The sequence below is a fragment of the Rhipicephalus microplus genome, chromosome 4, assembly GCF_043290135.1.
Source record: "Rhipicephalus microplus isolate Deutch F79 chromosome 4, USDA_Rmic, whole genome shotgun sequence".
Lineage (NCBI taxonomy): Eukaryota > Metazoa > Arthropoda > Arachnida > Ixodida > Ixodidae > Rhipicephalus > Rhipicephalus microplus.
In genome coordinates, this window is record NC_134703.1 from 216558832 (window position 1) to 216575183 (window position 16352).

The window sequence follows — 16352 nt, forward strand, 5'->3', positions numbered from 1 at the left end:
ACAAACAGAGGTGTTGCTGGTTTGATGCTTGTATGACGTGGACGTAGCAGACTTGCCATCAAACAAGTTGAGGCACTCCGTTGTGAAGGTAAAAGACAAGCTGCAAAAGAAAAACTTCCTGGCGTTCTCTTCAGCATCACGTGCTCAGACTTTAGTGCAAGATGTTTTGGTGGGACTCGTAATTCTACACAAAGGCTGAAAGGGCATATTTAAGACGTAAACAAAAACGTCTCCTCAAATGCACTGGCCGAGCACGCGAAAACCTCTGGACACATAATAGACTGGTATAACGAAGAATAACAGAAAGAGAAAAAGTTGGTCACCTTTGCTTCATCTCGAATCTATCGTGATCTCGATAACTGCGCGCACACTCAATCGTGAGATCAGAAATTTTCTGCACGCCTACATGCGTTGCTTATGTCATATCTTATAACATACATAGCCGGACCACTCATACAGTCTTTTTTCACTTGGGAACAAGTCTCCCGCATGGGGGCTGAAGCGTCGTGATTTTACTTGATATGAATCCTGGTCAGAGTGTGGTTGTCTCATGCATGTTCCGGACCAGACGGTTTTCCATCCAACAATTGATTTCAATTCTCAGTTTGAGCTATGTAGGTCTTCCTACGTGATAGTGAGATTGTATATACGATGCTTCTTACGCACTTCACGTACAACTTTACATGGTTCTTTCGGCATTCATGCTTCTCTCTTTTATAGCATACGCGTGCGCAGAGGCCACCCAGATTTTGAGGGGGCGCTGAATGGTTGCTGTCGTGTTCACCACCCCTCGAAAACTGCCTGGCCTGTGCTCACGCGTATTCCATAGAAACGAGAAGCATGTATGGCAAAAAAAATCATGCCAAGTCGTAAGGTGAAGCGTAATTGGCGTGCCATACCACTAACGTGTGGGAAGATCTATATAGCTCAAACTGGGAGGTGCAATAACGGTCTGCGCGGGCCCATGAGTTGTTGAAAACTTGGAACGTATTCATTGGGTGAATAAAGGTGAGTGGGGCAAAGTGCCCCTCCGTCCGTCCATCTGTCTGTCTGTCTGTCTGTCTGTCTGTCTGTCTGTCTGTCTGTCTGTCTGTCTGTCTCTCTGTCTGTCTCTCTGTCTGTCTTTATGGGACAGCCCCATATATTGTATCACGAGAGAGACGCTACTACGTATGCCGAAGGACGAGGAATCGCCCTAGATCATAAGGAGCTTCACCCCTAAGTATAAATCATGGGTGATAAGAAATGGCAGGGAGACTGTTCCCAAACATTTCAAAACGGAATCTAAATCTCTACGTATTTGGCTTTTGAGCGGAAAGCTTCAGCGCTAACCAGGACTTCCCAGAAAGACATAAGTACTGATGCTGTTTTTTTGTGGCGGTCACTCTTTACTCCTTTATTCTTTGAACAACAGCACATATAAATTCCACTATCAGAATATTATGCTTGCGCATGCATGACAAGACATATTGAATTCGTAAAAAGAAATGTATACAGAACAGACCCGTAGCAAAACATAGTTTAGGAGGGAGGGCAGCAGTTCAGGGCTGTGAAAACGACCTAATTTGTATATTTATACTCGGCGAAACGCCAGCTCTTCACTCAAATTTTGTAGGGGGCGGCCCTAAGGCAGCCTGGCCTTTCTCGAGCTACGGGCTTGCTAGCTAAAATGCGCTGTCAACAGTTATTAATCGAATAAACACAACTTGTATCATTGACACAATTATCTTTCTTTTCCTTGAGGTGGTACGGTTCCTCATTCTTGCTTGTGTCGAGAATCAACGTCACATGAACTCGCGGGTCACAGCTACACTAGAGGATAACCTACAACACGCGTGTCCTTGCAATCGTTCTTATCAACATTTTCCTATGTTCCGGCTGGAAACAGTGGCAGTGCTTTTCTCACCTATTCTTTGCGCTCCATCCTGGTTCGCCATGATGATGCCAACTTAAAATGCAACTGGGCGCAACCGAAGCTTACACCTTTTGCGAATGGAAGTATTCGGTTGACCAAGAGGAGATAAAATTAGGGGCACTCTCTGCACTATTTCACTATTTTCTTTTATTCCTTGAATCCATATTGCACTCCGGAAAGTTTACTTAGCTAAAACATATTCGAAAGTCCTCTGTTACAGTCGCAATGTTCTTCAGGGCTAGAAGCTGCGGTCTCCAGCTTCACACAGACCCGGACACCAAAAACCCAAGCTAGGGCTGGACTTCACGGAACACATGAAAACTCACCTTGTTGCACCTGCTAAATGGTGATAACATGTCTGTAGCAAAAACATTGAAGTAATTAATCACCGGAACAGTAATTGCAACACAACAATGTTCTGCTCACGTTCCATGAAATGACAATTCTGCTTCGGCAGTTTCATCAGCTATACTACTGAATACGTCCTTTAAGTGAACGTCTACCTCAAAAGAGTGACGCGGACTCCTTGTCGCAATGCCAAAAGCAATTATGTCGTTTTATGCCTACTTTAAGGTGGTACATGGAGAGTGTGCTACAGCTGAAAATCTTGTTTTCGTTTTCTTTCTCCCCACAGGCTGTCCAGCGATGAAAGCGACGAAAGCGAAGGCACAGCTTCCACGTTTGGTCAGGCGGACGTGGTCCGTGGCAGTTCTTCAAACGAATTCTCAGAGACAGATCGCTCTTCGCAAGGTTTGTTTGCTTGATTCTTTGACGCATGTTTAATCTACTACTGGTAGGCACACGCACGTTTGTTTTCCCTTTACGAGCAGAGGAACAACGACATTCATTGTGTAGTGGCGAAAAAAACTTGAAAAAAAGGCCGCTCAGGAATAGTGCGGCGTTATTGCAATCTTATAAACCAAGCTGACGTTGCCAATAGGCAAGCTGGTCTACAAGCCACGTATGGTAGGCTTTCTTGTATGCATATAATTAATGCTCACAAAGATTGCGTTAAGCGCGGCCCCCAAGTCCTGGCCAATGAAAAAATTGGGGTCAATGCATTTGCCGACCATGTCCACGTCATTTTTATGGCATTTTGAAGCTTTTAAAATAATTCTTCTAACTCGCCCACGTGACCTCACCACGGCGGCTGGTCATCTCAACATCTGAAGAAGTGTTGCAAAAGCGAAGTTCTCCGCAGGCAGGGTAAATGGCCGTGAGGTTCATGATGCCAGTCCAGAGTGCAAGTTCATTGGTTCAGGATTCTGTTAACGGACGAAGAAACGTATGGATCCTTTTTTTTCTTCACTAACACCACAAAAGCGCCCACGAACACTTGAATAGCTAGATGTCATCGTTGCCTAGAATTCGGAGGAGTTGTTCTCATTGGCGTCATATTGGCGGAAATATTACGCCATCTTCAACTAAAGGGAACAAAGTGTGCATGTGAAGCAGTGGGCAGATAGTGAACGGAACCGACGGAAACTCGTCTATGCCACCTTAAGTAGGTGGACGAACATTCAAAACCTCTACCCGACAGACTCTGCCAGTGACCGTGACTATATCACTTCTAAATAGCCGGTCCCTCATCTAACTTGCCAAAGACCTCGAAAGTGATGCTGTGCTAACCAGAACAGACGTGCTCTTTTTCACTGAAACGTGGAATGCCGCAGGACCGATGGTCAATGGCTACGTAGTGATCGTTTGTATTGAGGAGGCGTTTCTTTTTCTTTGATACGGGAAACAAAGGGCGGAACGTAGGAGAGTACGAAGAGGGGTAGGCGCATGCGCAGTGAGAGTGTGGACGCCGCACTACTGAAGAAGCGTTTCCTTGCCTTGACTGACGGCTTGTGAGAGAAAGGGGCAGAGCAAGAAGACAGACAGAGAGAAGCGAAGGGGTATGCGCAGGCGCAGTGATGGTGTGGACGCCGTGGGAAGCTCTTGCCCCAAACTGCTTCTCATCTAAAACCAGGTTCAAGAACTTGGGTGGTCCAAGCAGGCTCGTAAAAACGGGGAGAACGTTACCAATGCTGTCTTCCATAATTTTTGCGATAAATAAGATAAATGCGTCTTTTTGACGGGCTTGTACTCGTTGATAAAGTCTGTGAGCGTCACCTGTGGTTTCCTTCCACTCAGTAAAGTTATTCCTTTCACGGCGCAAATTCGTGACAGACCTAGACCGAGTGGTGACCTTCGTTGATTTCTTCTATGCCTGTACGTTGTTCAGTGCCAACGAAAATTATTACGCTGGACAAAGGGTGAACAGTGGCCTGCTCTTCAAGCACATATAAGGCGCGATTCATCCTTGTCATGCGGGAAAGCAGAGCTACTTTGAGGAAGCACAGTTGTGCATAAGTCTTTAATCTTCCTGTCCACTTTTCTGGGAGAAGACACCTAAAGTTTGCGCAAGCACTGCGTCCGTGGCCAGTGTTCTAAGAACCCTAACTGATTTTTAGTAAGTTTCGCCTTGCCCTGTGTGACTGAGCTGAAGCAAACATTTACCAATTTAAAATTGGTTTAAATGCGATATTTGTCTGAGCGCGATATTTGTCAAAGTTGTCGCAGTGTGCAAAGATGTATGCTCGGACTCTCGATAAACCTTTTGCTTAAAACAAACGTTCGTGTCCGGTAGTGGCTATCAAACTATGTTACTTATATGCTGCGCATTGTGCGGCTAAACCAGTAACAGTAGCCTTAGAGTTTTAGGTAAAGTAACAATCTCAAATCTGAATAGCTTACTGTGGCAGTCACTAAATCAAGCGATTTGTACTGGCAAAGTATTTTTTGACGCAATAGTGTTGAAGAGCTCGTATCGCAGAAGTTTTGGTGTCACTATCACCGTCGCTGTTTGTGAGAGAAAAATCATCATCTGATGCGTGACTGAAAAAATTCCAACTACGGAAAGAAAATAAATTATATTAAAAACCCTAGAGCAAAATGGGCACCAAACCAAGGTTGTTGAGGTCTGAGTCGGGATCAAACCCGCGCCGTCTGCGTGCCAAGCGATGTTCTACCACGCGGCCACGCCTCTTTTTTTTTTACATGGTACAATGTGGCTTTCCTTTATACGTAATGTACAAACTACATAGGGCCAAGTCGACAATTGTACAACGGACGTTACAAAGTAAATCTCATACAACACAATGTCTCAAGAAGTATTTGAGCAGCACACTTCATGAACTCAGCATAGCAGTCCGGCTGAAATTGCAGTTGTCATAAATGTTCTTTAGCCGCACAGTCATTTTAACAAAGTGGCAATGCGAAGACACCACTGGTTCCACATGTCTGTCCAACATGCGAGTTTTTCATAAACTATGTATGCCCATCAACAACAGCATGTCGACTGGGATGTCGTTGCATTTGGGCAAGATAACGGATGCAATGAGAATTTAAATCCAGACGTTTTTTCAAAGCCCTCTGCAGGACGTCCAAGAAACTATCATGTCTCTGCTTGTGTAAACAGTGGAAATAACTTTCTCTGCATGGAAATTCAGTGAAAATAGCTTTCACCAATCAAAAACACACGCGTCCTGTACGTATACTTCACCATGCAACATGAAATATTGCAGTAATAATGCATGGTCAAGTGAACATTGCGAATGAGAGTCAGAATATGGAATTACCATTATTACTTCGTGGTTGAAAGCCGGTACAACCCTACGCCTCTGCTTGTGTAAACAATGGAAAGATTTTTCTCTCCTTGAAATGCAGTGAAAATAGCTCATGATTCAAAAACACACGCACCTTTACGTGTGTTTCACCATGGAACATAAGATATTGCAGTATTAATGCATGGTCAAGCGTTCATTGCAAACGAGCGTTAGAATATGGGATGGTCATAATTGCTCTGTGGTTGAAAGCCGGTACACCTCTACGCCTCTGTTTGAGTAAACAGTGAAAAGAACTTCCTCTGCTTTGAAATGCAGGGAAAATAGCTTTCATAATTCACAAACACACGCGCCCTGCTTGTATGCTTCACCATGCAACATGAAGTATTGCAATAATGCATGATCAAGCGTTTATTGCGAACGAGTGTTAGAATATGGGATTATCATGATTGCTCTATGGTTGAAACCCGGTACACCCCTACGCCTCTGCTTGTGAAAAAAGTGAAAATATGTTTCTCTCCTTGAAATTCAGTGAAAATAGCTTTCATAATTTATAAAAACACGAACGTGTACGTATGCTTCACCATGGAACATGAGATATTGCAGTAATAATGCATGGTCAAGCGTGCATTGCGAACGAGCGTTAGAATATGGGATTATTATAATTGCTCTGTGGTTGAAAGCCGGTACACCCCTACGCCTCTGCTTGTGTAAATAGTGAAAAGAACTTCCTCTTCTTGGAAATGCAGTGAAAATAGCTTTCATGTATCACAAACACACATGTCCTGTACGTATGCTTCACCATGCAACATGAAATATTGCTGTAACAATGCATGGTGAAGAGTCCATTGCGAACGAGGGTCAGAATATGGGATTATCATAATTACTTCATGGTTGAAAGCCGGTACACCCCTACGCCTCTGCTTTTTTAAACAGTGAAAAGATTTTTCTCTCCTTTAAATGCAGTGAAAATAGCTTTCATGATTCAAAAACGCACGCACCTGTACGAATGCTTCACCATGCAACATGAAATATTGCAGTGATTCTGAACTTGCGTCAATTCTGAACGAGCGTCGGAACATGGGATTATTATAATTGCTTCGTGGATGAAAGCCGGTACACCCCCAAGCCTCTGCTTGTGTAAATAGTGAAGAGAACTTCCTCTCCTTGAAAATGCAGGGAAAGTAGCTTTATGATTCACAAACACACGCGCCCTGCGTGTATGCTTCACCATGCAACATGAACTATTCCGGTATTAATGCATGGACAAGCGTACATTGCGAACGAGCGTTAGAATATGGGATTATAATAATTGCTCTGTGGTTGAAAGCCGGTACACCCCTACGCGTGTGCTTGTGTAAATGGTGAAAAGAACTTCCTCTCCTGGGAAATGCAGGAAAAGTAGCTTTCATTATTCACAAACATACCCGTTCTGTACGTATGCTTCACTATGGAACATGAAATATTGCAGTAATAATGCGTGGTCAAGCATTTATTGCGAACGAGCGTTAGAATATGGGATTATCATAATTGCTCTGTGGTTGAAAGCCGGTACACCCCTACGCCTCTGCTTGTGTAAACAGTGAAAAGAACTTCCTCTTCTTGGAAATGCAGGGAAAGTCGCTTTCATGATTCACAAACATACCCGCCCTGTACGTATGCTTCACCATGCAACTTGAAATATTGCAGTAATATTGCATGGTGAAGCGTCAAATGTGAATGAGTGCCAGAATATGGAATTATTATAATTGCTTTGTGGTTGAAACCCGGTAAACCCCTACACCTCTGTTTGGATAAACAGTGAAAAGAACTTCCTCTGCTTGGAAATTCAGTGAAAATAGCTTTCATAACTCACAAAAACACGCGCCCTGCGTGTATGCTTCACCATTCAACATGAAATATTGCAGTAATATTGCATGGTCAAGCGTACATTGCGAACGAGCGTTATAACATGGGATTATCATAATTGCTGTGTGGTTGAAAGCCAGTACACCCCTACGCCTCTGCTTGTGTAAACAGTGAAAATAACTAATCTGCTTGGAAATGCAGGGAAAGTAGCTTTCACGATTCACAAACATACCCGCCCTGTACGTATGTTTCACCATGGAACATGAGATGTTGAAGTAATAATGCATGGTCAAGCGTTCATTGCCAACGAGCGTTAGAGTATGGGATTATCATAATTGCTCCGAGGTTGAAAGCCGATACACTCCTGCGCCTCTTCTTGTGTAAACAGTGAAAATAACTTTCTCTCCTTGGAAATGCAGGGAAAGTATCTTTCATGATTCACAAACATACCCACATGTACGTATCCTTCACCAAGGAACATGAGATGTTGCTGTAACAATGCATTGTGAAGAGTCCATTGCGAACGAGGGTCAGAATATGGGATTATCATAATTACTTCGTGGTTAAAAGCCGGTACACTCCTACGCCTCCGCTTGTGTAAAATGTGGAAAGAATTTTCTCTCCTTGAAATGCAGCGAAAATGGCTTTCATGATTCAAAAACACACGCACCTGTACGTGTGCTTCACCTTGGAACATGAGATGTTGCAGTCATGATGCATGGTCAAGCCATCATTGCGAACGAGCGTTAGAATATGGGATTATCATAATTGCTCTGTGGTTGAAAGCCGGTACACCCCTAAGCCTCTGCTTGGGTAAATAGTGAAAAGAACTTCCTTTGCTTGGAAATACAGTGAAAGTAGCTGTCATGAATCAAAAACGCATGTCCTGCACGTATGCTTCACCATACAACATGAAATATTGCTGTAATAATGCATGGTGAAGAGTCCATTGCGAACGAGGGTCAGAATATGGGATTATCATAATTACTTCGTGGTTGAAAGCCGGTACACCCCTATGCCTCTCCTTGTGTAAACAGTGAAAAGATTTTTCTCTCCTTGAAATGCAGTGAAAATAGCTTTCATGATTTAAAAACACACGCTCCTGTACGTATGCTTCACCATGCAAGATGAAATATTGCAGTAAATCTGAACTTGCGTCAATTCTGAACAAGCGTCGGAATATGGGATTATTATAATTGCTTCGTGGTTGAAAGCCGGTACACCCATAAGCCTCTGCTTGTGTAAACAGTGAAAAGAACTTCCTCTCCTTGGAAATGCAGAGAAAGTAGCTTTCATGATTCACAAACATACCCGACCTGTACATATGCTCCACCATGGAACATGAGATGTTGCAATAACAATGCATGGTGAAGCGTTCATTGCGAACGAGCGTTAGAATATGGGATTATCATAATTGCTCGGTGGTTGAAAGCTGGTACACCCCTACGCCTCTGCTTGTGTAAACAGTGAAAAGAACTTCCTCTTTTTGGAAATGCATGGAAAGTAGCTTTCATAATTCACAAACACACGCGCCCTGCGTGTATGCTTCACCATTCAACATGAAATATTGCAGTAATATTGCATGGTCAAGCGTACATTGCGAACGAGCGTTAGAATACGGGATTATCATAATTGCTCTGTGGTTGAAATCCAGTACACCCCTACGCCCCTGCTTGTGTAAACCGTGCAAAGAACTAATCTCCTTGGAAATCCAGGGAAAGTAGCTTTCACGATTCACAAACATACCCGCCCTGTACGTATGCTTCACCATGGAACATGAGATGTTGAAGTAATATAGCGTGGTCAAGCCTTCATTGCCAACGAGCGTTAGAATATGGGATTATCATAATTGCTCTGTGTTGCAAGCCGGTACACCCCTGCGCCTCTTCTTGTGTAAACAGTGAAAGTAACTTTCTCTCCTTGGAAATGCAGGGAAAGTAGCTTTCATGATTCACAAACATACCCACATGTACGCATGCTTCACCAAGGAACATGAGATGTTGCAGTAATAATGCATGGTCAAGTGAACATTGCGAATGAAAGTCAGAATATGGAATTACCATAATTACTTCGTGGTTGAAAGCCGGTACAACCCTACGCCTCTGCTCGTGTAAACAATGAAAAGATTTTTCTCTCCTTGAAATACAGTGAAAATAGCTTTCATGATTCAAAAACACACACACACCTGTACGTATGCTTCACCATGCAACATGAAATATTGCAGTAATAATGCATGGTAAAGCATCAATTGTGAACGTGTGCCAGAATATGGAATTATTATAATTGCTTCTTGGTTGAAAGCCGGTACACCCCTAAGCCTCTGCTTGCGTAAACAGTGAAAAGAACTTTATCTCCTTGAAATGCAGTTAAAATAGCTTTCATAATTCACAAACACACGCGCCCTGCATGTATGCTTCACCATGCAACATGAAATATTGCAGTAATAATGCGTGGTCAAGCATTCATTGCGAACGAGCATTAGAATGTGGGATTATGATAATTGCTCTATGGTTGAAAGCTATTACACCCCTACGCCTCTGCTTGTGTAAATTGTTAAAACAACTTTCTCTGCTTGGAAATGCTGTGAAAATTGATTTGATGAATCACAAACACACGCGCCCTGCGTGTATGCTTCAGCATGCAACTTGAAATATCGCAGTAATAATGCATGGTCAAGCGTGCATTGCGAATGAGGGTCAGAATATGGGATTAACATAATTACTTCGTGGTTGAAAGCCGTTACACCCCTACGCCTCTCCTTATGTAAACAGTGAAAATATTTTTCTCTCCTTGAAATGCAGAGAATATAGCTTTCCTGATTGAAAAACACACGCACCTGTACGTATGCTTCACCATGCAACATGAAATATTGCAGTAATAATGCATGGTGAAGCGTCAACTGTGAACGAGCGTCAGAATATTTGATTAATATAATTGCTTCATGGTTGAAACTCGGTACACCCCTACGCCTCTGTTTGTGTAAACAGTGAAAAGAACTTCCTCTTCTTGGAAATGCAGTGAAAATAGCTTTCATAATTCTCAAACACACGTGCCCTGCGTGTATGCTTCACCATGCAACATGAACTATTGCGGTGTGAATGCATGAGCAAGCGTACATTGCGAACGAGCGTTAGAATATGGGATTATGATAATTTCTCTGTGGTTGAAAGCCGGTACACCCCTACGCGTGTGCTTGTGTAAACGGTGAAAAGAACTTCCTCTCCTTGGAAGTACAGAGAAAGTAGCTTTCATGATTCACAAACATACCCGCCCTGTACGTATGCTTCACCATGGAACATGAGATGTTGAAATAACAATGCATGGTCAAGCGTTCATTGCGAACGAGCGTTAGAATATGGGATTATCATATATGCTCTGTGGTTGAAAGCCGGTACACCCCTACGCCTCTGCTTTTGTAAACAGTGAAAAGATTTTTCTCTCCTTGAAATGCAGTGAAAATAGCTTTCATTATTCAAAAAACACACGCATCTGTACGTATGCTTCAGCATGCAACATGAAATATTGCAGTATTTCTGAACTTGCGTCAATTCTGAACAAGCGTCGGAATATGGGAATATTATAATTGCTTCGTGGTTGAAAGCCGGTACACCCCTAAGCCTCTGCTTGCGTAAACAGTGAAAAGAACTTCCTCTCCATGAAATGCAGTTAAAATAGCTTTCATAATTCACAAACACACGCGCCCTGCATGTATGCTTCACCATGAAACAAGAAATATTGCAGTAATAATGCGTGGTCAAGCATTCATTGCGAACGAGCGTTAGAATGTGGGATTATGATAATTGCTCTGTGGTTGAAAGCCGGTACACCCCTACGCCTCTGCTTGTGTAAATTGTTAAAAGAACTTTCTCTGCTTGGAAATGCTGTGAAAATAGATTTCATGAATCACAAACACACGCGCCCTGCGTGTATGCTTCACCATGCAACTTGAAATATTGCAGTAATAATGCATGGTCAAGCGTACATTGCGAATGAGGTCAGGATATGGGATTAACATAATTACTTCGTGGTTGAAAGCCGTTACAACCCTACGCCTCTCCTTGTGTAAACAGTGAAAATATTTTTCTCTCCTAGAAATGCAGGGAATATAGCTTTCATGAATAAAAAACACATGCACCTGTACGTATTCTTCACCATGCAACATGAAATATTGCAGTAATTATGCATGGTGAAGCGTCAACTGTGAACGAGCGTCAGAATATTTGATTATTATAATTGCTTCATGGTTGAAACTTTGTACGCCCCTACGCCTCTATTTGTGTAAACAGTGAAAAGAACTTCCTCTGCTTGGAAATGCAGTGAAAATAGCTTTCAGAATTCACAAACACACGCGCCCTTCGTGTATGCTTCACCAGCAAACATGAAGAATTGCGGTAATAATGCATGGTCAAGCGTACATTGCGAACGAGCGTTAGAATATGGGATTAAAATAATTGCTCTGTGGTTGAAAGCTGGTACACCCCTACGCGTGTGCTTGTGTAAACGGTGAAAAGAACTTCCTCTCCTTGGAAATGCAGAGAAAGTAGCTTTCATGATTCACAAACATACCCGCCCTGTACGTATGCTTCACCATGGAACATGGGATGTTGCAATAACCATGCATGGTCAAGCGTTCATTGCGAATGAGCGTTAGAATATGGGATTATCATAGTTGCTCTGTGGTTGAAAGCCGGTACACTCCTACGCCTCTGCTTGTGTAAAAAGTGAAAAGAACTTCCTCTTCTTGGAAATGCAGGGAAAGTAGCTTTCACGATTCACAAACATACCCGCCCTGTACGTATACTTCACCATGCAACATGAAATATTGCAGTAATAATGCATGGTCAAGTGAACATTGCAAATGAGAGTCAGAATATGGAATTACCATTATTACTTCGTGGTTGAAAGCCGGTACAACCCTACGCCTCTGCTTGTGTAAACAATGAAAAGATTTTTCTCTCCTTGAAATGCAGTGAAAATAGCTCATGATTCAAAAACACACGCACCTTTACGTGTGTTTCACCATGGAACATAAGATATTGCAGTATTAATGCATGGTCAAGCGTTCATTGCAAACGAGCGTTAGAATATGGGATGGTCATAATTGCTCTGTGGTTGAAAGCCGGTACACCTCTACGCCTCTGTTTGAGTAAACAGTGAAAAGAACTTCCTCTGCTTTGAAATGCAGGGAAAATAGCTTTCATAATTCACGAACACACGCGCCCTGCTTGTATGCTTCACCATGCAACATGAAGTATTGCAATAATGCATGATCAAGCGTTTATTGCGAACGAGTGTTAGAATATGAGATTATCATGATTGCTCTATGGTTGAAACCCGGTACACCCCTACGCCTCTGCTTGTGAAAAAAGTGAAAATATGTTTCTCTCCTTGAAATTCAGTGAAAATAGCTTTCATAATTTATAAAAACACGAACGTGTACGTATGCTTCACCATGGAACATGAGATGTTGCAGTAATAATGCATGGTCAAGCGTGCATTGCGAACGAGCGTTAGAATATCGGATTATTATAATTGCTCTGTGGTTGAAAGCCGGTACACCCCTACGCCTCTGCTTGTGTAAATAGTGAAAAGAACTTCCTCTTCTTGGAAATGCAGTGAAAATAGCTTTCATGTATCACAAACACACATGTCCTGTACGTATGCTTCACCATGCAACATGAAATATTGCTGTAACAATGCATGGTGAAGAGTCCATTGCGAACGAGGGTCAGAATATGGGATTATCATAATTACTTCATGGTTGAAAGCCGGTACACCCCTATGCCTCTGCTTTTTTAAACAGTGAAAAGATTTTTCTCTCCTTTAAATGCAGTGAAAATAGCTTTCATGATTCAAAAACGCACGCACCTGTACGAATGCTTCACCATGCAACATGAAATATTGCAGTGATTCTGAACTTGCGTCAACTCTGAACGAGCGTCGGAATATGGGATTATTATAATTGCTTCGTGGATGAAAGCCGGTACACCCCCAAGCCTCTGCTTGTGTAAATAGTGAAGAGAACTTCCTCTCCTTGAAAATGCAGGGAAAGTAGCTTTATGATTCACAAACACACGCGCCCTGCGTGTATGCTTCACCATGCAACATGAACTATTCCGGTAATAATGCATGGACAAGCGTACATTGCGAACGAGCGTTAGAATATGGGATTATAATAATTGCTCTGTGGTTGAAAGCCGGTACACCCCTACGCGTGTGCTTGTGTAAATGGTGAAAAGAACTTCCTCTCCTGGGAAATGCAGGAAAAGTAGCTTTCATTATTCACAAACATACCCGTTCTGTACGTATGCTTCACCATGGAACATGAAATATTGCAGTAATAATGCGTGGTCAAGCATTTATTGCGAACGAGCGTTAGAATATGGGATTATCATAATTGCTCTGTGGTTGAAAGGCGGTACACCCCTACGCCTCTGCTTGTGTAAACAGTGAAAAGAACTTCCTCTTCTTGGAAATGCAGGGAAAGTCGCTTTCATGATTCACAAACATACCCGCCCTGTACGTATGCTTCACCATGCAACTTGAAATATTGCAGTAATATTGCATGGTGAAGCGTCAAATGTGAATGAGTGCCAGCATATGGAATTATTATAATTGCTTTGTGGTTGAAACCCGGTAAACCCCTACACCTCTGTTTGGATAAACAGTGAAAAGAACTTCCTCTGCTTGGAAATTCAGTGAAAATAGCTTTCATAACTCACAAACACACGCGCCCTGCGTGTATGCTTCACCATTCAACATGAAATATTGCAGTAATATTGCATGGTCAAGCGTACATTGCGAACGAGCGTTATAACATGGGATTATCATAATTGCTGTGTGGTTGAAAGCCAGTACACCCCTACGCCTCTGCTTGTGTAAACAGTGAAAATAACTAATCTGCTTGGAAATGCAGGGAAAGTAGCTTTCACGATTCACAAACATACCCGCCCTGTACGTATGTTTCACCATGGAACATGAGATGTTGAAGTAATAATGCATGGTCAAGCGTTCATTGCCAACGAGCGTTAGAGTATGGGATTATCATAATTGCTCCGAGGTTGAAAGCCGATACAATCCTGCGCCTCTTCTTGTGTAAACAGTGAAAATAACTTTCTCTCCTTGGAAATGCAGGGAAAGTATCTTTCATGATTCACAAACATACCCGCCCTGTACGTATGCTTCACCAAGGAACATGAGATGTTGCTGTAACAATGCATAGTGAAGAGTCCATTGCGAACGAGGGTCAGAATATGGGATTATCATAATTACTTCGTGGTTAAAAGCCGGTACACTCCTACGCCTCTGCTTGTGTAAAATGTGGAAAGAATTTTCTCTCCTTGAAATGCAGCGAAAATGGCTTTCATGATTCAAAAACACACGCACCTGTACGTGTGCTTCACCTTGGAACATGAGATGTTGCAGTCATGATGCATGGTCAAGCCATCATTGCGAATGAGCGTTAGAATATGGGATTATCATAATTGCTCTGTGGTTGAAAGCCGGTACACCCCTAAGCCTCTGCTTGGGTAAATAGTGAAAAGAACTTCCTTTGCTTGGAAATACAGTGAAAGTAGCTGTCATGAATCAAAAACGCATGTCCTGCACGTAAGCTTCACCATACAACATGAAATATTGCTGTAATATTGCATGGTGAAGAGTCCATTGCGAACGAGGGTCAGAATATGGGATTATCATAATTACTTCATGGTTGAAAGCCGGTACACCCCTATGCCTCTCCTTGTGTAAACAGTGAAAAGATTTTTCTCTCCTTAAAATGCAGTGAAAATAGCTTTCATGATTTAAAAACACACGCTCCTGTACGTATGCTTCACCATGCAAGATGAAATATTGCAGTAAATCTGAACTTGCGTCAATTCTGAACAAGCGTCGGAATATGGGATTATTATAATTGCTTCGTGGTTGAAAGCCGGTACACCCATAAGCCTCTGCTTGTGTAAACAGTGAAAAGAACTTCCTCTCCTTGGAAATGCAGAGAAAGTAGCTTTCGTGATTCACAAACATACCCGACCTGTACATATGCTCCACCATGGAACATGAGATGTTGCAATAACAATGCATGGTGAAGCGTTCATTGCGAACGAGCGTTAGAATATGGGATTATCATAATTGCTCGGTGGTTGAAAGCTGGTACACCCCTACGCCTCTGCTTGTGTAAACAGTGAAAAGAACTTCCTCTTCTTGGAAATGCAGAGAAAGTAGCTTTCATGATTCACAAACATACCCGCCCTGTACGTATGCTTCACCATGGAACATGGGATGTTGCAATAACCATGCATGGTCAAGCGTTCATTGCGAATGAGCGTTAGAATATGGGATTATCATAGTTGCTCTGTGGTTGAAAGCCGGTACACTCCTACGCCTCTGCTTGTGTAAAAAGTGAAAAGAACTTCCTCTTCTTGGAAATGCAGGGAAAGTAGCTTTCACGATTCACAAACATACCCGCCCTGTACGTATACTTCACCATGCAACATGAAATATTGCAGTAATAATGCATGGTCAAGTGAACATTGCGAATGAGAGTCAGAATATGGAATTACCATTATTACTTCGTGGTTGAAAGCCGGTACAACCCTACGCCTCTGCTTGTGTAAACAATGAAAAGATTTTTCTCTCCTTGAAATGCAGCGAAAATAGCTCATGATTCAAAAACACACGCACCTTTACGTGTGTTTCACCATGGAACATAAGATATTGCAGTATTAATGCATGGTCAAGCGTTCATTGCAAACGAGCGTTAGAATATGGGATGGTCATAATTGCTCTGTGGTTGAAAGCCGGTACACCTCTACGCCTCTGTTTGAGTAAACAGTGAAAAGAACTTCCTCTGCTTTGAAATGCAGGGAAAATAGCTTTCATAATTCGCAAACACACGCGCCCTGCTTGTATGCTTCACCATGCAAGATGAAGTATTGCAATAATGCATGATCAAGCGTTTATTGCGAACGAGTGTTAGAATA

At 42.5% G+C, this 16352-nt stretch overlaps 1 protein-coding gene across 8 annotated transcripts in view; it reads left to right on the top strand.

The window, feature by feature from the left end:
* LOC119172975 (cell adhesion molecule Dscam1-like) overlaps positions 1-16352 on the top strand; it is a 2235730-nt gene that overhangs the window by 2140928 nt on the left and 78450 nt on the right. For all 8 annotated transcript variants that reach the window (XM_075891768.1, XM_075891770.1, XM_075891774.1 and 5 more), the window contains one exon: positions 2550-2665. In XM_075891768.1, coding sequence (XP_075747883.1) covers positions 2550-2665 — 116 coding nt within the window. The remainder of the gene's footprint in view (positions 1-2549; positions 2666-16352) is intronic.